General features: G+C 42.9%; 2 protein-coding genes across 5 annotated transcripts; both read left to right on the plus strand.

Moving 5' to 3' along the window:
* Nucleotides 1-3,567: 3,567 nt before the first annotated feature.
* On the plus strand, nucleotides 3,568-10,316 carry LOC112877558. 3 transcript variants are annotated; one of them, XM_025941890.1, is made up of 5 exons: nucleotides 3,572-6,258; nucleotides 6,591-6,861; nucleotides 7,014-7,091; nucleotides 9,472-9,528; nucleotides 9,848-10,316. In XM_025941890.1, the coding sequence occupies exons 2-5, from the start codon at nucleotides 6,739-6,741 to the stop codon at nucleotides 10,058-10,060; spliced, it is 471 nt and encodes a 156-aa protein (XP_025797675.1). In that variant the 5' UTR covers nucleotides 3,572-6,258; nucleotides 6,591-6,738; the 3' UTR covers nucleotides 10,061-10,316. The 3 variants fall into 3 exon arrangements, 2 of the variants coding, with proteins under 2 accessions (XP_025797675.1, XP_025797673.1); XM_025941888.1 differs by having other exon boundaries at nucleotides 3,572-6,861; XR_003225513.1 differs by lacking the exon at nucleotides 9,472-9,528 and having other exon boundaries at nucleotides 3,568-6,861.
* A 1,298-nt stretch (nucleotides 10,317-11,614) lies between these two features.
* On the plus strand, nucleotides 11,615-15,893 carry LOC112875419 (glutathione reductase, chloroplastic-like). 2 transcript variants are annotated; one of them, XM_025939265.1, is made up of 11 exons: nucleotides 11,615-12,149; nucleotides 13,009-13,234; nucleotides 13,341-13,619; nucleotides 13,744-13,920; nucleotides 14,017-14,070; nucleotides 14,181-14,329; nucleotides 14,443-14,506; nucleotides 14,596-14,766; nucleotides 14,852-14,989; nucleotides 15,121-15,180; nucleotides 15,492-15,893. In XM_025939265.1, exons 1-10 carry the CDS (start codon nucleotides 11,761-11,763, stop codon nucleotides 15,154-15,156), a joined length of 1,683 nt encoding a protein of 560 aa, XP_025795050.1. In that variant the 5' UTR covers nucleotides 11,615-11,760; the 3' UTR covers nucleotides 15,157-15,180; nucleotides 15,492-15,893. The 2 variants fall into 2 exon arrangements, with proteins under 2 accessions (XP_025795050.1, XP_025795051.1); XM_025939266.1 differs by having other exon boundaries at nucleotides 15,504-15,893.
* The last annotated feature ends 9,629 nt before the right edge of the window (nucleotides 15,894-25,522 follow it).

Raw genomic sequence — 25,522 nt, forward strand, 5'->3', positions numbered from 1 at the left:
GGCATGAATTATTTTCCGAATGTTAGATTTCCACGTTATGTTCTTTAGCACACGTGTATAGGATTCTTAAGCACACTTAGAATAAAGTGTATTGTAATTTTTTTCTTTTGGAACATCATATATTTTCACAAAAGTGGAAATTAAAGACTAATAGTCAAACAAATGAAGTGGCAGTATCCACGAACTTTAGCAATTATTCTTTTGCATTTATTTTTCATATTCATTATTTGGTAATTATGGAATGTATGTTGGCATGATGAACAACCCACGTGATCGGGATAAGCTGCTTGGCTATGGACAGTATCCATCCGAGTATGATGAGGATGCCCCCGTCCCTCCTGCACTTCTAGTCCTATTTTGTCAGTGTTATCCTGGCGATGCGAGCATGGCATGTGTAGTAATTGGGTAGCATGCACGTGCACTCCTCGATTCTTAGGTCAACTTTATAGTTCCTACTTGCATGGCTCTCACCACCTATGTCTGTTCCACCAGCCCCACGAATACTGTATATCATCCTTTCAGGACCAAAAGTGATTCCAATTTGATTAACAGATCTTAGTTCAACAGCCTTGATGTGTTCGTGTGCAATTTTACCCAACACTTGGCTGGTTTCAAGGGCACTTCTTGCCTTGTTCCACCTATCCACAAAGTACTCATTGCATTTCTGAAAGAAGTACTCAATTATGCCAGCTACTGGTCTACTACGGATACCTTTGTGTTCAAGGACTCCGAATTGTTGGTGGTCATAATTCCATAACGCTTCCCTCACTCGTTGAAAGTAGGGCCCATTTGCTCTTGTCAGGCATTTCTGCCTTTAACCATTCTTTGCCTCTATCATTCAAAATTTTCTCCAAATTCTTAAGATTCTCATCAAACTCCTTCTCCTCGCGCACACAACATAATATCTTCAACTTTTCAATGACCTCCTTTTTCTTGTGGAGGTGCCACATAATGGCTGCAAAGTGCCTCATGCACCACCTGTGGACAAGCTGTGGGAAACTATCCAAGTGGTCCTTCACGCAGTTCAATAGCCCATGGTGCCGGTCAGATATCATACAAACTTGCCTTGAAGGACCAAGTACATTGCGTAAACCATGACCAGCTACCGTTGTTCTCACTCTCTACCAACGCAAATGCAAGAGGTACAAGTTGCCCCTCCGGATCAATCGCCACAACCATCATCAATGTGCCCCTATGCTTGCCCGTCAAGAAGGTAGCATCTACTAGAATCACTAGACGACAATGCTGGAATGCGACAACGCACTAAGGGAAGCACCAAAACACCCTCTGCAAAACATGCTTGTAAACACCATTGTCGGGGAGCATCATCCCTCCAGAGAAAGGAAACCATCAAATTCCGATATTGTAACGGGCCATAGCACTAAGTACCCGAGGGACTGTGCCATATGATGCTTCCAATCACCCCAAAGCAATGCAATGGCGTGCTGCTTCGCCCTCCAGGCTTTTGAGTACTTTACACGGTACCCACTAAAAGCAAATATGGACTCAACGAGAGAATGAACTGAGCTATTGCTGTCTGCACGAACAATACCAAGGATACGACGGTTGAGATAACTTGCCATGCATTGTGTATGTACTTGCTTTGGTTTAACCGATGAACATGTGTGAGGTTGCACAACTCTTGTGATCCTCCACTTCTCGGTGTTCTTCACGACACGAGACCAAACACGGCAAAGGCAACCTTGCTTGCACATGATATCATACCTTAGATTCTTATCCGAATGAACCATAGTGAATGGCCTATGATATCTGACTATGTAATCTGCCAAGAAAAACTACAATTCTTGAAGAGTGTCAAAGATCATGCCCTTCTCAATTTGCGGATTCTCACTTTCGTTATTGCCCTCCCAAGATACGAATGCAAAATTGCATACGGCCCTGTGGGTCCTACTAATATCCTTAGCATTAGGCACCGACGGAAGATTAACATCAACTTGCTTCAAAAGCTGCAACTCATTCCACATGTAACAATGCAAACCTTATCATTACGTGGTCTAGAGGGAGACTTATACATGACATCCTCATCCTCATCCCCTATATCACTTGGTCCCATGCTACGCCCTCATCCTCTATGTTCTCTTTGCCTTCAACATCACATTCCAAATCACCGTCTTCATCTTCAGACCCTAACGATATCTCATCATCATCTTGATTAGGTTCCTCTTCCTCAAAAATGCCATTGTCAAATTCATCGGCAGCAACAGTCAAATGAAAACTAGGTTCATTTTAAGGACTATTGGTGCAAAAACATGTCTGTCATGAGACAAAGCTGACTCTTGAGTCATGTTCTCAACCACAGAGTGGCGACCATTTTCATATGTATTAGACATACGACAAACGAAAACTTCCCAACATATCACATTTGACCGTTCTACCACCTTCTAGTATTGTTTTCAATGTGACTCCTCATTACATAGTGCGGCCTAGCTTTTCCACAATCAAAACGGTCCCTTAGTTGAACTTTATCCCCACGGCAAACAAATTTGAATGTGACACGACCAACAAAATCCTTGAAACAAGGAGGACCATCAAATAGTTCTAAGTCTTCACTCATATTCTCAAACTCCCCATTTTCTTTCACACTCCCTCATGAAACATATGGATTAAATGGTTCATCTACAAAATACAATCACTATAAGCTTTCTAACCTTGTGTCTTCATTTTCCACTTTTTATAAAATATAGTCCAATTTTATATGATATATAAGGTGTTCCAAAAGAAAAATAATTACAAGGCAATTTAATCCAAGTATGGTCAACAAATGTATACAAGTGTGCAACACAACATACCATGACAATCTAACTTTTCAAAGAAAAAACACACCATATCATGTATACCTAAACATCTATTAGTATATTAGTAACTACAGAACTTAATACATGCAACTACTTCTGCATGTCAAAACTGCGGGCAGCATGAATACTAGGTCCAAAGCAAACATCTAATACTATAAAATATACATCTACTACGAAATATTTTAATCTCAACATCCTAACCCTAGGTCACCTAGCAATCCAAATAAGTAAGAAATCCATGGATGAATGCGAGTTTTTTTGGAGCGGATTACCTTCCTTGAAGGTAGGGGATAGATCCCCTACTTTTTCCAACCCAGATTGGCCGATTTGGGGTGATCTGGAGTGGTGGGTGGCGCGGGAGGCGGCAGTGTCGAGCTGGAGGGAGAAAGAAAGAAGAGAGGGAGGAGGAGGGGGAAGGCTGGGCCCGGCTGTTAAGTCGCGCTTGTCGCGCCATCCCGCTCGGCGCGACACGGCTGTCGCGCCGCATGCGGAGGCGCGACAAACTCGGGTCCAGCGAGCTCACGCTGGCTGCGGCGGCCCGCGGCCACGTTGCAGCCAGCGTGGTAGTTCTGTCACGCCACCGCATGTGGCGCGACAGTGTTGACCTGCTATGCCACTCGGCCCGGCGTGACAAGTGGATTACGCCGTTTTTAAAATATTAGTAAAAATGTTAAAAATAAAAAAATTCGCCCCAACTCAGCACCGGCGCACCGCGCCAAGATGCTCCTCGAGGTCGGCTCGAATCCCCAAACCCACTGCATCCCCTACTTCACCGGCGGCGGCTGCTCTCGTAGCTGCTGTGTTCCCTCCGCCGCGGCCGCCCAAAGGCCCAACGCGGTTCCCCTACGCTCGCGGGGTACGAGCGAGGAGAGGTGTCCCGTGTCCGCTGTCCCGGCCGAACGTGGGTAGGTGGGGCTAAAAGCGTAATTTCGCCCGCCTTTTCGCGCGGGAAACCCGGAAGGGAGCGCCGCGCCGCACTGCTCCGCCCCGCCCCAGCCCTGCTTTCTCCCCCGCAGTGCTGCGACTGCGCATGGCTGGGTTCCCGGCGGAGCGGAGCTGGGGGTTAGGGTTTCGCCGCTCCGTGTCCGACTCCCATTTTCCTCCTCCCCGCCGTCGCCGTGCGGCGTCCGGCCCGGCGCTTTGAGGCCCCACCGGTCGGTCGATCCGGGCCTGGGGCTCTCCGCCCGCGGTCGGGGCCGGTGCGGAGGTTCCGTTCTGGCACTCGTTTTTTTCTAATGCGGTTGTTTGGCGCGTCCGCGCAGCTAGGCGGTAGGCTGTGGTGCTGTTGGGGCGGCGATGTCATCAGATCGCAGATTTGGTGAGTGAGATCCTGCTGGGCAGCGCTTGCATGTGCTGTGATACCGGGGGTAATGCTGCAGCACTTGCTTCGGGAATCCAGAGCTCTGGCGCGTGTCCAAGTTTGGTTTGTTCAGGCATTTTGTTTATGTTGGGTGGGAGGGGGAAGCCATTTGGTTATGGGCAGAGTCGAGCTGTAAATCATGCTCATTGCTTACTGCAAGAAATGGCATAAAGCCTCTGGTATCACACATTTGATACGTTCGTCGAAAGTGATTTGAATCTGAGCTATGGTCAGCTAATTTACTGATCAGGCATCTCTGTGGGTTTCTAGTGGTAGGGATGTTGTTCTTGGTTGAGTACAGTGTTGTGGGGAATTTTGTCTGTGTTCGAGTTTGTACTAGTCTGGAATGGCAAAAATGGGAATTGTGATGGTGAGTTGGTGACAACTTAATTACTGAAGCATAGTTTTAGGGAGTACCTCGGACACTATTGAGTGTAACTGTGGGAGTATTCCTTAGGTTAGGGCGTTAGGCTTTGGTCCAATGTATTTGTATTTCGTGGATATTGCACTGATGGAATGTTGATCGAAATTCTTGAATGCCTGTGAATGATCCTCAAATTTGTTTATAGAAGTGTTGCTTTGTCAAAAGCACATAAAAATTGTAGGCCATTTGTCACTTGGCTTTGGGATTAGGTAAAGGAATCACAGAATCATTGTTAGTTGTTATGTTGTGGTCCATGAAAGGTTGGGAAAATTTAAATAGACCAGACATAAGTTCAGCAAGTCCATGTCCTCCGGTAATGGTCTTAGTCATCTTAGGGGTGCCACTCTGTTGCGGCTTAGCAGAGCCAAGCTGTAAATAATGCCAATTGTTATTACGCTTCAAAGAAATGGCTAGGCAGCCATTGTTATCAAGCTTTTGATATGTTTGTCAGCAGTGAACGGATTTTCAGTGATGGCCCCAATGTTTCTATTGATTAACAGCTCCAAGGCCTGCTCATGCTGAGCAGGTCATTCTCGGTTTAGCACTTTGGTGCAGGGAATGTTGTCTCTGAATTCAGATTTGAGCTAGATCAGAATGGGAAAAAATACGTAAATGTGGCAGACTGGAATTACCAGACTACTTTGGGATCAAAGCCGGACAAATAGTAAATGGTGAAAACTTATTCACTTAAGATATTGATTGTATCATTTTAACTGTTGGAAGCACTAGGACACTATTGAGCATAACTGTGGAAAGGACACCATCCAGCGTAACTGTGGGGAATATTCCTTGTATGTGTACAATGTGTTTGTGGGATATTGCACTACCTGTACTTGTGGATATTGCACCACTCAACTACTCAAGTTATAAATGAAGTACTGAATTTTGCATTGTACAAGCATGCCATTAGGAATAAATTGATCAGAATTCTAGATTGTGTGTTGATCCTCAAATTGTTTATACGTTGCTCTGTCCAAATGCACATTAAAATTGTTGTTCATTTGCCATCCATCTTTGGGGATTAGGTAAATGAATCAGTATTAGTTGTCATGTTGGGGTCCATGAAAGATTGGACAAAATTAAATAGATTGGAGCTATGCATATTCTCCTATGGTGGTCATAGTCATCTTAGTTAGAGACTTGAATTGTGCAGCACGTGGATGGGACACTTATGCAGTATTGTTTTTTTCCTGGGGGAAGGGAAGGCTTATGCTTTATCGGCATGTCAGCATTGCATTGGTTTCAATTCATTTCATTTTTTGCTAACTAAATTGAGTTATTGTGTACATTATGGTGTCCAAGCAGCATAAGTAAAAGAAATTCCTTAGTTTGATCACAGCACGCCTATGCAATCAGTGCATTTATGGTCCACACAAGTGTTTCCTTGAGCCAATTATTCTCTGGCCTGCTCAGCATAAGTTTGTGCACTCTTTGCGGACCATTTCATTTATCTGTGTTCAAATGCATATCTATACCTGGTGTTATTTTTATTGTTTTAGAATATTAGTGTATGATAGCATGGTCAGTGAACCTTGTAATACCATACAGATATCCGGAAGTTTCCAGCAATTCATAACCATTGGTGTTAGCACAGTGTATTTTCAAAGAATATGAGCAAGACAGCTGTGAGCCTGTGATATGTTGTGGCTTATGTCATGGTATCAACTCATTACTCTTTTTATTTATTTCAGCTATTTTGCTTGAGTTGCTATAGTCCTTTATGCTAACAGCTAAAAATATCCTCCAAATTTCAAATTATTTCAGTCCCAGTTACCTATGATATGATATAATCAACTCACACATACCAGCTCAACAACTTTCACCTGCTTTGCACTGACTTATGCGTGTCCTTACTGGAGTTTTTCCATCATCATATTTCTTGCTGGTATCTTTATGAATGATGGATTGCATCAATCTCCATCTATTTGTATGTTTTCTTAAACAATTGGATTTGACTGTTAATCTCTGTGATGTCCATTTCTTTGCATAGGTCCACATTAAATGCAGACGTGTAAACCAACTCCACTAATAATGTCGGTGTCATCATCGTTGTTTCATATCAGTGGGACTCTATAAGCTACTACTGGATCCTGAACCCTGCTTGTTTCCTATATAAGAGTTGGTTGCAGATCCTTGAGATGGAGAGACTTGACCTCCCTCTGGGACTGGGAGGTCATGATACCTATGCAATTATGGTTGTATGGTTGATTGCATTTAGCTATCCTGACTATTTTTGTCCTGAATATCTTCATTGGTCACTAGTGAGTTCATTCTTTTGTTCTTCTCTTTATGTAACATCTCTCATTATAGGATTGCTTCCAGAAACAAGATACAGCATTTGCATATGGCCGATTTGGAGTTCAATTCGTTGCATTTTATCAAAACCTAAACATTATCATTTGAACATTTGCAGGGCCTAATTATGGCTGCAATGTATATAGCAAATATGTCACAGTGCAAAGATTTCACTACTTCTCTTGGAACAGTCAAGGTATTTTATACAAGCACCATCATGAAATTTAATTATAGCAAATCATATTCATGAATACTTAGGATGCAATATTGTTTTGGACCCATTCTAGAGTATTTGGAGTGTTACAACTCCCTTTTTTTTGGGGTTATTTGAGCTTGCTATGTTTAATTATTACAACTTGGGTAAGGGAGTTTCATCTCTGGTATGGTGTTGGGCGTTTCCACAAAATATGCTATGAAGCTAGAAAGCATTTTTGGGAGCTCAGGATATTGACTATGGGCTAGGAAGGGTTCTGAAATTTAGTTTTCTTCTTTTTAGATTGCAATGGTATTGCCAATCTCACTGTCCCTTTATTTCTAACTGGATAATCAAAACATAGTTCTCCCTTTGGATTGCTGAAAGCAGGTCTCTCGACAAAAAAGCTACTTTCAGTTTGTCCAGCTGTTTGTTAGTTTCTCTAAACAAGTAAACATTTTGACTATTCCTGTTAGTGATTTTCAACAATAACAACCATCATTCATATCTGGTAGGTATTTACTTTTAACATCTAAAGTTGAATAATGTTCCAGCTTATGCTGTTGAAGAATTGTACTGCCTCAAACCTGACTAATCCAATCATGGTAGCAACTTATGGAGCTATTCCCGTGATGTTGGTTGGGTCAACTTTACTCCAAAGAAAGTGCTTGATTGACCATTTGACTTAGTCTTGGTTCTTGTCCCCTCATATACTGTGAACAGACATCCAAATTGTCTTGATACTATTAAACTTTCAGGCACTGTGCAGACTTATATGCTAAAGTTATGTACAAAATTCAAAATATTTATCCTTCACTTTTCTCATAGCCTCATGAAATAATTAAGTGCTCATCTTAATAATTGGATCTATTCTATAAAAACAAAAACCATTTCATCTTGTGATCTATCTGTTTCACTCAGCATTTTGAAAGGGAAGGTGGTAAATCTTTTCCAATACTTGTTAAGCACTGCTATCTAGTTGTTTCAGACTTCATATGAACCTATACATTTTACCGTGCATGACTGATGTTTACGTTGTTGGAAATTAATAAATGGCATTAAACAATTAACCTAAGGAGGTACAAGTTTAGGGTACTTCTTTGCCAACCATGAACAGTAGTGTCCCTACTACCTGCAAATTTCGAAGGTTTCATGTACACCTTGTATTCTTAGTAATTGATGTAATTGTATAGGATGGCGATGCCTCGTTCCAAGTATATCTTTCCTGCATAGAAGACATTTTGCTCATCTAGTTCATGATGAATATTTCAATGCACAGAAGATGTTGACAGTAATCGTCATTTTTGAGATTTATGAGATCAAAATGTTGCCCTTTTAATTTCATTTGCATTTCTCACTTTCACCAAAGTAATAGTAAAATATTGATCCAATCAGAACACCAAAAAAAGCTAGTGCAGATATGTCTAATCATTTGAGTGAACGAATGGTAAATAACCTAACTAAATCTAGAAATCAAATGTCATTTGATATTCTTATTCTCAGCTCTTTCTTTTTAAAAAACTGCTTGCTTCTGTTAGTTCTCCCTTGTGTGCCATTGCATGATTTTGACCTCCAAGCTCCAGTACCTATTAAGAATGCAGGAAGCCCAAACTGATATGAGATTAGCATGTTCCATCATATATGATTTTACATTTCCCTTAAAGTCAGATCTCCAAGGAGAATCTTGTAATAATATCACAATGACTAATGCGATAACTTTTCATGATTTAGTATTGTGATTGATTTCGTGGGTTGTTATTGTAGTTATGCTATTGATACATTATCATGTATTCCTGAGGTATCATCATATGTTTATTATATCTTGTTCAGCATGTAATGAAGTGCTGTTTTTGCATGCTGCCCATTGAACATACACTCTATTGGCTATAGCCTATATTTAGTGTTAGAAATAAAAATGAAAGATAGACAGAAAAGATGCATTGATGTAACTAAGTGATGCATGGTGCATATACATGTTGGTCATACTGCAAAATGAATAGATGATGCAGGAGGTAAACATGAAGAATTGTAAAGCATGTAATGAGCTAACCTGGTTGACTTGGTCTTTTGCACAATACAACATGTGTTCACACATGGGTTTCCGGGTTGAGGTTGCTGTGGTGTAGTTACAGAGATGGGGCAAGGCTGTAGAGCCCCCTAATTTGGGCTGAAGTTGATGCCATTATATAGACATTGTAGATTGTTCAGCAGTAGCCAGAAGCTCTCTTGTACAAGTACACTGGCTGGCACTTGCACATGTTTTAACTCCTTTTGGTGTTTTGGTCTATCTGCACCCTGATACAATATATTTTCCTTCTAGCCTATCCTGTCTCAGTCAAACCTAATATGGAACCTTTTTTGACTGTTACCTCCTTTCTGCCAGGAGGAAAGGTCTGCAGATCTCTGCACTAGTTTGTTTATCCTTGCATCTGAATCAATGGTAATGTGGTCCTCACTAGTTTATCCAAATCGATCATGGGTGTATTTATATAATCTTGAAGTTACTGCCTATAGACAGTTTTTGTTTATCCTTGCATCTGAATCAATGGCTACTTCTGTTCCTGACTCGTTTATCCAAAATGATCATAGATGATACCAAACCATTGGTTTTTCTTCAAGAGACAAATGTTTGTTCCCCTTTGTTGAGCGTACAACCTCAGTTATGGGCATTGTAGTATGATAAATGGTTTCAATTTGGTAGTAGGGTCTGTTGCCATCACTGTGCAGAGATGTCACATTGCTGCGTTTGGTTGTTGCAGGGGACGACATTGCCATCGGTGGATGGAATCAGGTTTGCTGATGACAGGAAAAGGCAAAGCGGGCAGCAGACTGTAGGAGACCTTGCAGCAAATATGTGGATCTTCCTCTACGACGCCACTGCCGCTAGCCTCCCAAACCTAGGCATTACTAGGACCCATCCCTTTCCGGTATACTCCCCAACCCATCCCCACCGCGACGACCCCTCCAAGTAAGCTCCGGGGTTGTAACCTGCACGTGCCCATCGACTGCTCCTGCAAATCGTTCACCTGCTAATTGCGGATGGACTCATCGGTTCCTCTTCTTGGAAGAGCACTGGTGATACCTAGCTAAGTAGCTATTCTCTGCCCTTCTTTTTACTTGGTGCTTTCTCCTTTGTTATTGAGATGATTGTGTAATGGTCTGGTTGCAAGGTTGTGCTATGGAAAAAGTGAACTGTACCCAAATTGCCAACTGCTGTTCCTGATCTGATCCCCCATGTGGTGCCTCGTGCCGCCTGTTAATTTTTTGGTGATGTGTACTGGTGTGCTTGACATCTGGGGCAGTAGCTTCTTTCGGTGATCTGGTAGCTGCAATTACCTGATAAAGCGGCTTTACCCTCTTATGGCTTTGTGCATGATTTGCACAACTATGTAGGTAGGGTTAAAATACTCTGTTCCAGCCTATGATTCTCTTGCTCTTAGGTTGTTGCTGCATGGAGCAGTTACAGCCTTCGGAGCTAAGCATCAGTGGATCACGACTTTAGTCTTTGCCATAGATGGCAGCTTCCTGTGCCCCTCTTCCCCGTGTCCTGCACTCTAAAGGTCTGCTGACAATATCTGATTAGCTGCTAGCCTGTGTAGCTGTGTTGATTTTGTGGTTGGTGCGAGGGAGCAGAGAATAATCCGTGCCCTGCCTGGTCGCCCTGGTGGTTTCTGCATGGCTGCTCCATGCCGTTGCCTAAAGTTGTAAAGTGCTAGTAGTGCCTGTGTGCGTGTTGATAACTTGACATGTCTGGCTGCGGACATGACTGTGGTCTGTGGGTCGAGATTGTGTATGGGTTCGGAGTGGTGATCGACATTTTTACTCCAAACATGGAAAGTCATTTCTACGTCCACACTGAAGTAACAAAATTATTTCAACATGACATGTTAGAGTAGTATAGCAGAGTATAACGTATTTGATGCATAGACACAAAAAAAAATACACTTGCTTATTGCAACTTGGGGAGAGCATATAATTATGAGAGTTCCAAGAACCAGTTCCACGGAATGCCCAAATGGGGCAAGATTACCCCTTTGAATTGCCTTTACTGGATTCCTCTATGTATGAGTGTGACATCGAAGATCAAACTGGATGCCCTGTTTGGGAAAGGGGGTATAACTTTACAAGCGTGAGCACAAAGGTGTTTAAGAAGTTCCATAACTTCTGGTCAGATTGTATGGAAAATGATTATCAATGATTTCTCTGAATTCTCAAGGGTTATTCAAAGAATAATGGATGCAAGAAATTCGAAAAGAATGTTCAAGAGGCCTCGAGCATATGTAGGCCGAAATGCCAGTGCAGTGATCGGAAGTCCACGGCCCAACCGTGACTGTACCTCTTCTGAGCTCGGCCTTCCCGGCCCATCTCGTCACGCTTCCCCGCTGGGCGGGCTTGGCTGCGGGCTCGCCTACCTTGGATACGCCTTCAGGAGAAAACTACGTGTCCCAGCTGAGGAAGCATAATTGTTAATTCTACTAATTCCCAAGGCGCTGGACGCCACGTCACGCCTCACAGAAGCAGAGCATAGTCGCCTTCTTCCACTGGGTCCCAGGCTCCTCGCCTCGAAGCTGCAAAAGGCGGGCCGCGGGCGAAAGGAGGGAGGCATTTCGGTTTGATTTCGCCTGCCCACGCCACGCCGCCGGGAAGGGAGGACGGACCCACCCATCACCCCATGGCGGCGGCGACCCTCCCATCCGCCTCCGCCGCGGCGGCGGTCCGCAGCCTAGCCCGCGCCGTCTCCCCGCGCCACCCGCTCCTCCTCCACGCATCCCGCAGCGGCCGCGGCCGCCCGCTCCCCCTCCTCGCCGCCGCTGCGTCCCCGGGCTCCCGCCTCTGCCGCGCGCTCTCCGTCTCGGGCTCCGCGGCTGCTGGAGGGAGCAACGGCACTACTTCCGGCGCGGCCGAGAGGGAGTACGACTACGACCTCTTCACCATCGGCGCGGGCAGCGGCGGCATGCGGGCGTCGCGCCTCGCCTCGGCCCTCTACGGCGCCCGCGCCGCCGTGTGCGAGATGCCCTTCGCCACCGTCGCGTCCGACGCCCTCGGCGGCGTCGGTGGCACGTAAGCCGACGCCCCTCTCTCCCACTCTGTATTCAGTGTTATTCATTTGTTCTTTTCCATAGCGGGACGAACCCGGATTTCATCACTTAAAGCAACGAAATTACAATAGTTCAGCAACGTTCAGGTCTAGCAGAAGTATATGGCTACAGCTCGATGAGCAGCACAAAGGCTGGTCACACGGGCTGCACAGGTGCAAGTTTAACCCAAAACGCGGGGGGTTATTCATTTGTTCTCACTGCGAATGTCTGGTATGTGCCTGATGCGTTCGTGCTCAATACAGTTAGGTCCACGAATGGGTTGCTTTGCGATCGCTATTCAGTGGAGATGATGGCAGAACGCAATTGGAGCACAACGTTGTTGCTTGTATTTTTCTGGGCATCCTCATCAATGATCAGTTGGTCACTATGAATGCAAACCTGTTTAGTACCTTCAGTACCTAGAGCGCATGTCTTCAGAAGCTGTTAAAAACATAATACCGTTGCATCTAGAGATGTTATAGCTGTATGCTACGTAGAAAAATACAGAATGTGTATCTGCTGGACTCAAATTTTGGCTTACATTAGTTAAATGTCAGGTGTATAAGTGACGGAGCGAATTCATTTTATTAGCTACTGTGGAGCATTGATTACTGCTATGAAGTACGGAGTTAGGTGGCATGACATGATTGCTGCTATTAACATCCTATTGAATGATTTTTTACTGGATATTTGGTTACATTTTCCTCCTTGAAAATAGCCCCCTAGTAGCTGTTTCTACAAGCAGTATTCATAATTTCGTTTTCATCAGTTGACCTTTCCTTGAACTCCTTTTAACTCATTTTGGTGTCTAAATTTTTCTTGTAATTTTTTTTATATTTCAGATGTGTGCTTCGTGGCTGTGTTCCAAAGAAACTGTTGGTGTATGCATCCAAGTACTCTCATGAGTTTGAAGAGAGCCATGGATTCGGGTGGATGTATGAGACTGATCCCAAGCATGACTGGAGAACTCTGATAACCAACAAGAATTTAGAGTTGCAGCGGCTTGTGGGAATTCAAACAAATACACTGAAGAATTCGAGTGTTACTATAATTGAAGGCCGTGGAAAGGTTGGGTAATGTTTTTAATTAGATTAAGTTTGTGTGCATAACTTCTGTTGAAAGGATTCATTCAGGTTTGGCGACAATTGATGCATAATCTGTTTAAATTATGCAGATTGTTGACCCACATACTGTCAGTGTGGATGGCAAGCTTTACACTGCCAAAAACATACTTGTAGCTGTTGGCGGCCGACCATCCAAGCCAAACATCCCAGGAATAGATCATGTCATTGATTCTGATGCAGCATTGGATTTGCCTTCCAGACCTGAGAAGATTGCAATAGTGGGAGGTGGATATATTGCTTTAGAGTTTGCTGGTATTTTCAATGGCTTGAAGAGTGATGTTCATGTTTTTATCCGGCAAAAGAAAGTACTGAGAGGCTTTGATGAGGAGGTGAGGAAGTATCCATAAGATGAAAAACTTGGATATCAAAATTGAAATGCTATTTAAATGGGATATCTGAATGAATTAAAGTTCTATGCATTGAGTTATATCCTAACTGCTTGTGGATGTTTAGGTCAGGGATTTTGTTGCCGAACAGATGTCTTTCAGGGGTGTCAAATTTCATATAGAACAAACTCCTCAAGCAGTTACCAAATCATATGATGGTTTGCTGTCTCTAAAGACAAACAAAGAAACTATCAGTGGATTCTCACATGTTATGTTTGCAACAGGCCGAAAGCCAAACACAAAGGTTTGTATCATTTTGCCTCGTTATTTCCACTTCCCTTTATTGTTTCTTAGCATACTTTTCAATGCATGTGTCTTGATACCAACCATATGTTTGTAGAATTTGGGACTGGAAGATGTTGGGGTCAAAATGGACGAGCATGGTGCTGTTGTGGTATGTATGTAATGTAATAAGAGCAAGTTTATGCATTCTCCATGGACTTAAACTTTACTGATCACCATAAAGTGACATTTGGAATTCGTGGAATAAATTTTTAATTATAGGTTGATGAGTATTCTCGCACCTCAGTTGATTCAATCTGGGCTGTGGGGGATGTCACTAACAGGCTAAACCTGACGCCAGTTGCATTAATGGAAGCTGGGGCAATAGCAAGGACCATTTTTGGAAATGAACCTACCAAACCAGACTACAGGTACATTTGTACACAAGATCCTTCATGTTAGTTCTTCGTGAAAACCCACATGCCAAAACACGATGATAAATTTTGCATTAATTATCTACTTTGTGCATTATCAATTTTGACAGTGCTGTGCCATCTAGTGTGTTTTCTCAACCACCAATTGGACAAGTTGGCCTTACTGAAGAGAAGGTTATAGAATTCACACCTGTATATTTTGAATCCATAATATTTTTTTGACAGTTTTTGATTGGTTTTTTAGTAAAACCATATGCTTGCAGGCTATTGAAATGTATGGAGATGTTGATGTCTACACATCAAATTTCAAACCTCTCAGGGCCACTCTTTCTGGTCTACCTGATCGTGTGTATATTAAGGTTATCGTGTGTGCTAAAACAAGCAAAGTCCTTGGAGTACACATGTGTGGTGAAGATGCACCTGAGATCATCCAGGTTTGTGTGTGATTCTCTATGTATTGATCACATCTTCATATTCATCCGTTAGTTAATTCATTATGGATGTACATTATTTACACAGGGTATTGCAATTGCTGTTAAGGCTGGGTTGATGAAGGAAAATTTTGATGCCACTGTTGGTGTTCATCCAACAACCGCTGAAGAAATTGTCACAATGAGGAACCCGACAAGGGAAGTCCGGAGAGATACTGCAGCTGAGGTATGTTGATTCTGCCTTACATATATCCTTACATTGTTGGAAATGTGCCTAAAGCACAAGTTCTCTAGAATTGCTTGTTGCTTCTAGTATTTTCTATGTCTGCTGCTTACCTTTTCATCTAACAACTTCAGGCGAAGACTACAGATGAGGCTGTGAGTCGGAAGTAGATTGCACTCATTTTGCATAATGAGGTAAGCATTTGGAACACAGAAATACTAATTCAAAATATAGCATATGTCACGGACGCATGGTTGTCTTTCAGTCTTTCGTTTAAAGGGGAGGGTAATAAATTGCTGCTTATTAAAACCCTACCCCATCAACATACTTCCAAAATATGTTAGAACTTCGCTCTTCTAGTTTTTCTGATAAGAGTTATCTGTCCCATTGAAATTTTATAAAGTAATGTGATTTGTTTATAACTTCTTTAGTATGCTTTTCTCAACTTGCAACTGAATCAATGTGGATGTTTCCCTTCTACATCATTTGTCTTACTCTGGTGCAGTTTGCATTGCAGGGATTTTCAGAAGCTGTACATCTAAAACTAGTCAATATCTAACTGCGGAACAACCGGCCAATGAGGCAATGACTGTATAGTAAGGTTAATATTTGAAGAATCCACGATTGCAGCTAATGAAGAGCAAAGGTGTATTGTGACAATGGTCAATTATCTCATCGCATTACTTTCTCAACTCGTTTTGTGATACATACCGGAGAAGTAGAGATCTTAATATAGTGGCGTAGAGTATTTGTAGATGGTTTTCACTATTTGGGAACAGCATACTTCTTTTTTTCTTCTTCCAGACATGTTGAAGCAACCATTATCTGGGTTTTCCTGATTATGTTGTCGTCATATCTTTTTTTGTGTATATGTTCTCCGGAGAATAACATATCAGGGTATAACAAATGTCAATATGTCATACTTGAGCTTGTGATTGCAAGCAACTTTTACTTTGTCCTTTTTGTCACCTTGGTCAGCTTGGCACTTGAAGACTGATGAAAAGGACGCATCGATCGAACCCAATGGCACCATGTATCGTGCCATTGCTTCCCTTGCTGCTGTGGATCATTACCTTCTCTTTTCCAAGGTTAGTGGACCTTATTTTGGGCCTAAAATCAGTGTCCACGCCTTTCCAATAACTATCGGGCCTGCAAAATCGGGTCAGGCTTAGGCCCAAGCCTGGCCACAAAAAATGGTTTTAATAGTTTCAGGCCACCACAACATCATCACCAAGACTGGTCATAAATTACAGTAGCCCTGGGTTTAACACCTCGGGGTCGAATCGGGTCTTTGGGTCAGGTCAGGCCATGCCTATTTTTCTTAGGTCTAACCCTAAGGAGGCAAAGAGTCTAGCCGTAATCTTGATATCCTAAGTTCGCATGCCCTTTGTAGCTTACAACGGATTAGGTTATCAAGGCGGTTTGACCCATATAGACTTTATCATTGGGTCGGGTTAGGTTCGAGTCAGGAATAAAAAAAATTCTGATGTTTTTTCTTCGGCTTGAGTGGATTTTTTTGGCCCGAGCCAGATTTTGGTCAAGTTGGGTCAAGCTCGAATCAAATCAGGTCAAACCCAATTTTTGATGTACAATTTTCAGGTCGGGTTTTGGGTCAAAAAGATCGACCACCCATGTCCGGCTCGATTTTTGTTTCGGGCTGCAAATTTTTGTCCTGAGCCCGGTCCACATATTGGTTGGGTTCGGTCAGATCGGTTTTTTTCGGGCGAGTCAGGTTGGGTTTATCGGGTCGAGCGGCCCATGATTAGGTATGATCCCATATATAACAGTGAGTTAGGTTTTCAAGGCGGTTTAGATCCTCACTTGTGAAAGCTATATTATGGAATGCTAAGGGCTGAGGACAGATCAAAAGTTCATGGATGTTTAGTAACTTGGCAATAGCATGGTAAGATAAATATTTGTACCACTATCTAGCAAAAAATGGTTGAGGGTGTAGAGTGGATTGTGATATTGGGACAATTAGGCACGGTAGATTGTGAAGCAGACAAAGAAGTTGCTTGGTTGTTTCCACTTCAGCTGTAAAAGCTGATTTTGATAATCTCTAGCTGAAATAAATAGGTCCTTAGCTGAAATAATCATGGGAGATGTCAGGAGTCAGGACAGGGTTATGGTGGCGTACATCACCTGGAGATAAAAGAGCACAACCTTGGAATGTCTATGCTTTGCATTTCCCTCATGTTTCAGAAACTTTTTATGTGGGCGGGCTCGGCAAAGAGGCTTGCTGAGATGATGATAGCCACCAACGGACAGGAAGAGGCTAGCGCAGGTATATGTCTTTGTTTTGTTGGCAAAGTATGCCACAACAAACATTAGACAGGCCATAGGTTTTTAGGCCATTGTTTGTTTTTTTGCCCACATATGTTGGAGGATAAAGGACAAGGAGGAAGAAGGAACTGACGTGAAGGGCTGCCTAGTAGCAAAGGGAAACATGGTGTCTAGAGATCGGCTAACCTCCATCTACGCGAGGGAGAGGGGACGGGGAAGCATCACACATAATGTGGCACATCAGATAGAAGGGTTGGGGGTTGCTGTAGCGCCCTTAGGCTTGTCCTTACAACAAATTTACAATAAGATTTACCTTCCTCTTCTTTTGGGAGATAGAATCTACGTATGCATGTGAGATGTAATTCACAAAATCCATGAGGATCTTAACTAGCCTTCAACATAAACATCTTTCTAAATGAACTAGGCGCTTGAAGAAGGTATACTGCGACTTTCGCGCTGAACCATGTCTTTTTGATGTAGATATGATGATGCTGCCTCCGTAGATGTGTGGGATGCAACTACTAGAGAGGATGCAGTGGTGGCAGTGGCTTTCATGTCAATCGTCCAATGCCTTTAGGGTTGGTTTTGTTAGGGTTCCAAGTGTTGGCCTCTTGGGATTGACAAGCAACACGGAAATCTTTGAATCCCATAAGGGCAGCTCCAGTGTGGTTGAAAATCGAATGGTGGCCGACGTAAACCGAACAGAGCATATAGTAAGATTCGACTCGTGGCGTCAGAAACCAAAATCGAATCGAGTTTTCGATTCGGACCGTGAGCCACGAAAGCAGCTCCCGTGAAGCGTAGCCAGGTCATCAAACTCTGCTAGTTCAATTCGAGGCATCACTGGAGCTGCCCTAAGGAGCAGCCCCTTTGGCTTTGACCGATTCGGGTCCATAATGAGAACGTCTGCTGTGCTCCTACCCCTCCCCGTGCTCTCGTGCTCTCACTTCCAAAAACCATAAAAATATGCACGAAAAAGATCAACTAAAAATATGAATGGATAGATGATGTAAAGATGCATGCTCATGCAAAATTTGGAGATGAAAAGAAAAAGGTTTGTGCAAGGAGAAACAAAAAAGGACCAATCAGCACGTGAATAGGGGCGGGTTATGGATTTACATAAACAGTGCACCCGACCCAATAAACATGCTGATTTTCTCTTCTCCTTTCTCCTTCCACGTACTTTTGTTCGTTCTCAAATTTTGCAGGAGCATGGGTCTTTGCATCGTCTATCCATTTATATATTTGGATAATTTTTCATGCACATTTTGATATGCCTTTTAAAAGTGGGGGTATGGAGCATGGGAGGAGGTGGAGCATGGGAAATGTTCTTGGTCCATAATCTATGTGTTGGCTAGCACCTCTGGTCGTGGTTCATGAGCGGGACGTTTCCTCCTAAAGTTCAGTATTTTGACCTGATATCATCATCCCATCCCAGCATCGACCTCATCTAGGAATGCAACGCGCTTTGTGGTAACAAGCAGTGATATGAACTTTGTTGAAAAAAAATATAGCGGCCACATCCATAGGGGTATTAAAAGAGTTCTAGAAAAATCCACTTTCCTTGTCTTACCAAAAAATAAAAAGAAAAAGAAAAGGAAATCCACTTTCCAACATATCATTTTAGTTTGCTTTTCATCCATCAGCGCTGCAACGTACCATTCACAGATCTGTAGCCACAGAATGTCAAAATCGTTCACTTTTGAACTCTCCGTCGATGCCAACACAGAAAAGCACTCACGAGACGAGCGAAAGGTTGAAAAACGAATGCTTCCGATAGTTACAGCCTGGATGATCTTAGAGCTAAGGGCTGCAAAGCGAAGATCCGAAAGCGGTTGCTTTTTTGAGCGAATCATCAAAGTGGTTGTTTTCAGCTGGCTCAGGAAGCTCCAAATTTGCTCGAGCTGGTGTTTTTGTATCTAATAACTTGCACAGTTGCACTACACCCGGAACTGATCTTCACTGCTAGGATCAAGCAGAAACAGTAACGTCCCAATGTGAATACACAGGACAAAATCAAAGAGATATAGGCCATTCATTCAATTCCAGCATATTCCTATTCCTAATGCCAAGCGAATTGCGCCATCACAACGAAACGAGAGGCCAAGGGACCATTGACGCTGGACCATTGGTGATCAGATGAGTAGCCAGCCAGAAGCTAGCTTAGCAAATCCGATGTCAGATCATCTGATGTGCACAAAACAGCAGCACTTCGCCATCAGCGAAAAAGATGGGTATTTCCCGTGTCCAAAAGACCAAGGGACCATGCCCATCTCCACAGTTGGGCGCATATATCCTTCCCAAAGCAGCTAGCAGCTACCAGTATTGTGGGTGCGAGAAGAAAAGGCTTGTCCCATGGATGGGGCACATATCTTTATTTCCGATACAATCTTTCTACGTGGTCGACGAATGCACCTTGGAAACCATATATTTTTTTTTTGGGTTCTCTCTAAAGTCGGCCTGATCCCTTAAATAAAGGACTGGCTGGATAAGCTGTGACGTTTTGTTTTGCTTCATTCAGATTTGCACCAGCAACAAGGGTGACGTCCTACTATTCGTAGACCTGCTGGGACGAACAGCAAATTAAAGGCTGCACAGTTCAGTGACGAGGTTCATCCAGCGTCGGCCGAAAGCTGTACCTACTATCTACAGTTACAGTGGCCACGGATGACACCTGGCCTTCCGGAACATCTGCCTCTGTTGTTTCTATAATTGTGAGGAAATCCGTATGGTCTCGATAACTCATAGCTAGGAAATCAGCCGCGTGTGCCGACATAGCAAGATCTATCAATAACAAGATTACACACGATGCTAGAGACATGATGTTTGTTGGTAAGATTGAGCTAATTGAGGCCATATATTCTCGGATTGCCCGCTGCGAGCCTTTCATTATGTCATTACGGTTACAACAGAGACTCCCATATTCATAATAAAACCGGTTTACAAGAGTTTAACATCAAAAAACCCGATACTACCATTATAAACTCCATGTCTAAACTGAACTAACTATTACACAATATTTGTGTCCAACAACTCTGAGTTGATGCTACTCTTAATGACTCATGCGCGCATTCTACCTCCAACCTTTTCGTACCTATCGAGCTATATATTCTTTGGACTCGTGCAGGATAAATTAAGATATCTAATGTAAAGATTCTATAGTCCTTCAGTTGTGTCACTATAAATATAGTTTATAAAAAAGGGACAAAATAGTACTATAGGTAAAAAAGTTGCCTTGTGGAATGATATATAGGCTTATATTTAGTGCATTGTGAGGAGATCGAGCTATGTGGGGATTAGAGCAAATAATTATTTCTTGGTATGATAGACCTTGCTTATGCGTTCAAGCAATCAACAGGTCACAGACAAGCATGCTACCCCATGTCGGCTGCCGACCATGAGAGGTGCGACCCCTCAATCACCGTCTATCTTTTTTTGAGGATGGTGTCAAAGACAACCGAAGGGGTAGTTCTAGAAGTGATGACTATCTTTCATAAGAGACCTCTTGTGACATCAATGAAATCCAAACTTGCCCCCCATATAGCCAAACATAGATACAACATTTCTTGGTAGAGATCCTCAAAATCCTCTCATTCTTCTAGCATTCTTTTTTTTCACATTTATAGGTTTCCCAGTATTCAGTGGCGACCCAAGACTTGATAAGAGCCTGCTGGGCCAAGAAGAGAATATCGCTCTCTCTTTCCACCTTCGACCTGAATAGCCATTAGTGTTATGATCTCCTATCGGTCAGGGAGATCGATTCCCTCTCCGCCCATTTCGCGTCCTGATCGGGGCGCGCCAGTCGTTCATGGCTGTGGGCCCCCTCTCGCGCAGCACAACATAAAGCAAAGGGGAGCCGCCAGGGCACTTATCCAAAGATCACCGTGCCACAATGCTCCCCATAAAAACCCTAGCCCCATCCGATTTGGAAAGGCACTGAAGCGAGGGGATTCACCCGCAGCGCCGTCACCGACATCGCCGCCATCGCCACTGCTACATCTACTCTGACTCACCGGCCACCGCATCGCCACCTCGTCAAGACTACCACTACCGCCATGGCCTGCTCCTCCACAAGACCGACGGTTGTTCACTCTCCTCTCCCCCTCTAGTTCATGTTCTCCAGATGCAAACCATGTTATTCATTTAATGTTAATGATGTACACCCACCGATCTACTCCTAGAGATCCAACAAATCCTATCAATGATATCACTTAGCCGACCTAGAGTGTAGATCTAGTCCGGGGAAGAAGATAGAAGAAGGTGATTCGAGTCTAAGACCAAAAGCTAACCCTAGAAGGACAAGGACAGAGAGGACGAGGTACCTACCCAGGTTTTTCTGCCGCTGTCACGTAGGAAGCCAAAGCAGAGGTGCAGGGCTCGCCGGCAAGTCGCTAGACCGCTCAATGGCGGTGCACTCACCTTGGGGTGGGTGCGTGCACCGGCGAGGAGACCAGCGACGGCGCCGCCACCATCCTCTGGCCGCCACGAGCGGCCGTCGCTCGGCGCGTAGCTGAAAGAAAGGGGGGAGGGGAAGGAATGCTCTGGGTTTTGGGAGAGACCGGCCAGTCACCGACTTTGATTCGGAGAAAACGCCGGACGGCCGTCCGATCCAGATGTATGGCCAGTACTGGCCGGGCCGGCTTTTTGCCCAGGTGGCGAGGTGTTTTCCTGGCCCAGGCCCAGGTTGCGGCCTAGCGCACGGGCGCGCGATGCGCGAAGGTGGGTCGCGGGCCCAATTCGTTACTGGGCTGCATGCTCAGTAGAAAAGATGGTTTAGTTTTTATTAATTTCAAAAGCACTTTTTGATGTTTTATGATTAGCTTTTTATCTCTAACAAATTTGCACCAACTTGATACATTTTTTAGAGAGTAGATGAGCGCATAAAAATGCTTCTGAACAAGTAGATTTTTTTCATGTTTTGGCTGCTATGATGTTGATTATCTTCTAATTAAATTAGAACCAACGGGACAATTTAATTGGAAGAGTAGTTATATTTTTTAGTTAATTGTGATATTGTTATTTTTCTAACCAAACTATATGATAGCAATATTATAATTTTATTTATGATTTTTCCATGCACTAGTTCTATTTCTGCCCAATGGTGATGTAGAATTAATGTAGTAGAATATTGTATGTTTTAATTTTGACCAACGTTAAATTAATGCATGTAAGTGCTATTTTAAATGTTTCTCAATCTTTTCTGAATTTTATTTTCAGTCTCCAACCCATTAATCACCAAGCTCCTAAATGGAGGGAACTATGGCTCATGGGGAGAAAAGGTTGAGATAGCACTTGCGTTATCCAACATTATCTAGCACTCACCTCTCCCTGTCCCACTGAACCTGTGGATCCAGTGAGGGAAGAAAATGAGACTGATGCAGCTTTCACCGCTCGAACACGTGAGCATGCACCAATAAGAATGAAGTACGACCTTGAGCGTGCGACCAGTCGAACTGCAAGTGTTTGATGGTGATTAAGAGCTCCATTGTGAAGGCCATAAGGGGAGCAATCCTAGAATGTACCACCGCCAGTGAGTATCTCAGGAAGGTGGAGAGTCAGTTTACTGGCTCTTCAAAGGCTTATGCAAGCACTCTTATTAAGAAGTTAGTCACTGAGAAATACACTGGTGGAGGGATATGAGAGCATATATTGATGATGAGTAACATGGCATCCAAGCTCAAGCCTATGGACATGGCGCTCAAGGATGAGTCCATAGTTCATTTGATATTTGCCTCCTTGCCCAAAGAGTATAAGTCTTTTGTTGTTAATTACAACTTATGGCCAGAGAAGTGGGACATTGAGAAGCTCATTGCCATGTGTGTGCAAGAAGAGGAAAGTCTTAAGGGCTCGCATGGTGATTCCATCAACCACATGAAGCAAAATAAAAGGAAGAGCTTTCATAACAAGAAAGCTAAACCACAAGGAAAACCTCAGTGGGCCAATGGCTCCTCTTCTAAGCCATATGGAAAGGCCCCACGGAATGACCACCATCAGAAATCCGACCATGATGAGGTGGACAAGGACGTTTACATGTGGTGCAAAAAGAAGGGACACTACCAAAAGGATTGTCCTGAGTTCCTGAAGTATTTCATAAGAAAAGGTGAGGATATTATTACATTCGTAGATGAGTCCTTATATTTAAGCTACACCAAATTTCTTTTAAATATCGTTTACATGTGGTTTCTAATTAAAATAAATGAAGCTTATAGTTCTTTTGATTTCTTTTATAATTCAAATCTTTCGATAGTTGTGGCTTTTCAACCTTAGTTCCATTCTCAGAGTTTCTTGCTTTCACGTGATCCACATAATTGAGACCTATCCTTTATGCTCTTTTAAAGGTTTTATGTGATTGGTGTATTGTTCTTAGTTGTATTTGTTTGTTTTGCTTGTATGGCTGTGCCTGATGTTTGCTTCAACCAGAAGAAGTGCTGTTCGAAAGCTTGAAGATCAAGAGTTTCAAGAGAGCAAGAGCTGAAGAGCAGAAGAGTAACTTTCATTGGAGAAAGGCAAGTGACCCTAACCATTCTTCTATCTATGCTTATTTACAAGAATATCTTGTATTAATTGGAACATGAAGAACTACCCAGTAAAACAGTACAACCACGAGAACCATATGGCTTTGATCTTGGCTAATTAATTAGAGACTCTAGTTTGAAGCAGTCTTACCGAAAGGGCAAGAGGGGCGGCGGTAGATAGGGTATAATCCGGTCCTTTTGGAAAGTGGGCTTTGCTAAGACACTATGCCCTTTTAGGAGGTTTGTGATCTGCTACTACTCCGGAAACCTTAGCGGGCTACTTCTTATTAGGAAATCCTTATAAAGGCCTCATAGCGTCCCTATGCAATCACACCTCGGAAGTGTGGTATTGGGCCTAGCTAGCACAGCATGGTTGGGTTCAAAGTTCTTCTGAACTTTTACGCGACTTGTGGTGAAATGTACAACCTCTGCAGAGTGTCTAAAATTGATATATCAGCCGTACTCACAGTCAAGAGCGGCCTGGACCCTCACATGATTAATAAACTTAAAGATGGATTTTAAATTGTTATTCTAGTTATTTTCTTTTGGCCTTGCTGAGTACCATTCATAAGTGTGCTCACCCTTGCTAACCGCTGCTCAGAAGAAGAAGGTGTGAAGTCTACTGAAGATGATGCTGAGTTCTAGGCGTACGTAGATCCCAGTCGTTTGCCTGTGAGGTTTGGAGCCTCTGTTTCCAGGATTAACTGTATATCTTTGATAGACTTGTAAGTTTTTATTTATATTTTTTTACGTAATATTGTTACTATTATTCACTAATGATATCACTATATGTATGAAACTTGATCCTGTCATATATATATAGGTAGCACTTGGTTTTGTTTTAAAACCGGGTGTGACAGTGTTGGTCTTCCCTTCCGACAAGATGATCTTTATTTGCTATCACTTGGTGAGAATATGAATGTTGTGAGCACGGAGAACGTGAATGTCTACTCATCTATGAATGTAAGAAATAAGTGGAAAAGAATTGATGATGTACCTTCGAAATTATGGCACTATTGTTTAGACCATATTTCGAGGGGGGGAATCAAACGATTGATTAAGAAATCAATTCTTCCACCCTTAGAATTTTCAGATTTAGAGCAATGCATCAATTGCATTAAAGGAAACTACGTTAAGAAAATAAAGAAAGACGCCAAACGAAGCGCATGAATTTTAGAAATAAGTCACACAGATATCTGTGGTCCGTTTCCTGTGACATCTGTGGATGGTTATGATTCATATATAACATTCACATATGATTATTCTCGTTATGGCTATAATTATCCAATTAAGGAAAGATATAAAGTGTTGGATAAATTTAAGATATTTAAGGCTGAAGTAGAAAACCAGCACATTTTAAAGATTAAGATGGTAAGATCCAACCCGGGGGGTGGGGGGGGGGGTTACCACGGTCAACATTCCCTATATGGCCAAGTTCCTGAACCTTTTGCAAGATTTTTACAGGAAAATGGCATAGTTGCGCAATACTCTACACCGGGCGAGTCTCAGTAGAACGGAGTAGCTAAAAGATGCAACTGTACATTAATGGATATGGTGAGAAGTATGATAAGTTACTCCACTTTACCGATAAGCTTGTGGATGGAGGCGTTAAAAATGTCATTCATATTCTTAATTGAGTATCAAGTAAGTCGGTGCCCAAAACACCATATGAGTTGTGGATAGGAAGAGAATCCTCACTTAACCATTTACGTGTGTGGGGCTATCCAGCTAAGGCCAA

The sequence above is a fragment of the Panicum hallii genome, chromosome 9 (assembly GCF_002211085.1).
Source record: "Panicum hallii strain FIL2 chromosome 9, PHallii_v3.1, whole genome shotgun sequence".
Lineage (NCBI taxonomy): Eukaryota > Viridiplantae > Streptophyta > Magnoliopsida > Poales > Poaceae > Panicum > Panicum hallii.

What these genes read in the sequence shown, in the direction of transcription:
- LOC112875419 (XM_025939265.1), top strand. Translation starts at nt 11,761, where the DNA reads ATGGCGGCGGCGACCCTCCCATCCGCCTCCGCCGCGGCGGCGGTCCGC. An exon ending in TGAGAGGCTTTGATGAGGAG is followed by an intron (nt 13,620 to 13,743) that starts GTGAGGAAGTAT and finishes GTGGATGTTTAG; the next exon opens with GTCAGGGATTTTGTTGCCGA. An exon ending in CCTACCAAACCAGACTACAG is followed by an intron (nt 14,330 to 14,442) that starts GTACATTTGTAC and finishes CAATTTTGACAG; the next exon opens with TGCTGTGCCATCTAGTGTGT.
- LOC112877558 (XM_025941888.1), top strand. Translation starts at nt 6,739, where the DNA reads ATGGAGAGACTTGACCTCCCTCTGGGACTGGGAGGTCATGATACCTAT. An exon ending in AATATCTTCATTGGTCACTA is followed by an intron (nt 6,862 to 7,013) that starts GTGAGTTCATTC and finishes GAACATTTGCAG; the next exon opens with GGCCTAATTATGGCTGCAAT. An exon ending in TCCTTGCATCTGAATCAATG is followed by an intron (nt 9,529 to 9,847) that starts GTAATGTGGTCC and finishes TGGTTGTTGCAG; the next exon opens with GGGACGACATTGCCATCGGT.